This window comes from Austrofundulus limnaeus, unplaced genomic scaffold (genome assembly GCF_001266775.1).
Source record: "Austrofundulus limnaeus strain Quisiro unplaced genomic scaffold, Austrofundulus_limnaeus-1.0 Scaffold32, whole genome shotgun sequence".
In the NCBI taxonomy this organism is placed as follows: Eukaryota; Metazoa; Chordata; class Actinopteri; order Cyprinodontiformes; family Rivulidae; genus Austrofundulus; species Austrofundulus limnaeus.
This window is the reverse complement of record NW_013952434.1, coordinates 23,787-25,339: the sequence shown is the minus strand read 5'-3', so window position 1 is coordinate 25,339 and position 1,553 is coordinate 23,787. Positions and strand designations below refer to the sequence as shown.

The 1,553-nt window shown below is 40.0% G+C and overlaps 1 protein-coding gene across 1 annotated transcript; it reads left to right on the top strand.

Annotated features, from left to right (window-relative positions):
- Window positions 1–514: 514 nt before the first annotated feature.
- Window positions 515–1,179, top strand: LOC106515711 (lactose-binding lectin l-2). The gene has a single exon (XM_014005632.1). It carries the CDS (start codon window positions 638–640, stop codon window positions 1,115–1,117), a length of 480 nt encoding a protein of 159 aa, XP_013861086.1. The 5' UTR covers window positions 515–637; the 3' UTR covers window positions 1,118–1,179.
- The last annotated feature ends 374 nt before the right edge of the window (window positions 1,180–1,553 follow it).

Below are 1,553 nucleotides of genomic sequence, written 5' to 3'. Positions count from 1 at the left end.
GTATCAAACAGTCCTGATCCAGAATTTTGAACCTCCCGAGAAGTTTAGCAGAGATTAAACTCAGTGATATCCGCATGTTTAAAATGCAGTAAACACAGAATTATGATGAATAAAACAACACTTCATAGGAAGACTTATGAACAAAAGGAATAAAAAACATCAAAATTCTCACATATAATACATTTCTTATAGTCCTAAAACTTGCAACATATTTTATTTGTAGGTTAGCGATAGTGATGTGAATGAGAGAAAAATAGAGAAATGATTGAAACGAAACTTTAGTTAATTATGAAGAGAATATRTGGTTTTAGCTGAGTCGGATGTCCTGTTAATATGTAAACACCTGCCCATGTTTGATGATGTTCTCAGTATTTGTTCAGATAATTAGACAGCTGCCATATGTTTTATAGATATATATAAAAGTTATAAAGTTTCACCTGCTGATCATTCTATTGTAATTTATTGYTGCAGGTGGGACAGATGAATATGTGACCAGATGTTCTGACCAATGAAATCACAGCAACACATCAGGCTCCCTCTCTGAGGGATATAAAAGCAGCAGCTGGTCCTCAGACTCTGCAGGATTCTTGTCCACCTCCATCCCATCACTGGAAGCTGTCAGACTCTAAACCCCAGCATGATGCTGTTCCTCTCCKTGTTTGTTCTGGCTCTGGCTGCTGTGTCTCCTTCAGATGGACAGGAGCTGAAGCTGCAGCGAGGACACTGTCCCATGTTCTGGTACAGCTTCAACGGTCGCTGCTACAAGTACGTCGCCACGCGCCTGAGCTGGGCTGATGCAGAGCTCTACTGCCTGTCAGAGAACAGCAACCTGGTGTCCATCCGCAGCAAGGGAGAGCACGACTTTGTCAACGCCCTGATCAATAACTTTGATCACTCTAAGGGAGAAACCTGGATCGGACTCTCTGACATTCATAAAGAAGGAAGATGGATGTGGTCTGATGGATCTGTGGTGAAATTCCTATACTGGGCTTCAGGAGAACCAAACAACAGTGGAAGGTCTGAGCACTGTGTGCACACCAGCTTTGAGAAGGAGAAAAAATGGAATGATTCTAAATGTTCTGGGCAATATCCCTCCATTTGTGCCTCTCGCATATAACTATAGCAGCTAGAATGGCTGCACCTGTTTAATGAATCAATAAAGCAAATTTCTAATCAGAACTCTTATGTGTGTGTGCAGTCATTTCCACTAAACATTAAATAATTCTTCAGTRTTTGTTTGMAGAAAAATCATTTAAAAATAGAACAAAAACTGTGTCTTTGGATGAAAACAAGACGTTTCACTTCTGTTCTGATGATCCTGACAAGCTGCCTGAGCTGAATCCATGCATCGCACACACAGTGTAAAAACCACGGTGGTTATTATTGTTTTATCAAAGATATGTTGAAAAAGACAAAACCAATATATTTTTCTGAAGGATGCGTAGCTTTTGTGGGACTCCTACAAATGATGGTTCCTATCACACTTTAATGTTTTAAATAACTCATGAAAATGTCCAACACTTAGGACGATGGTAACCAGTAGACCACAGCAT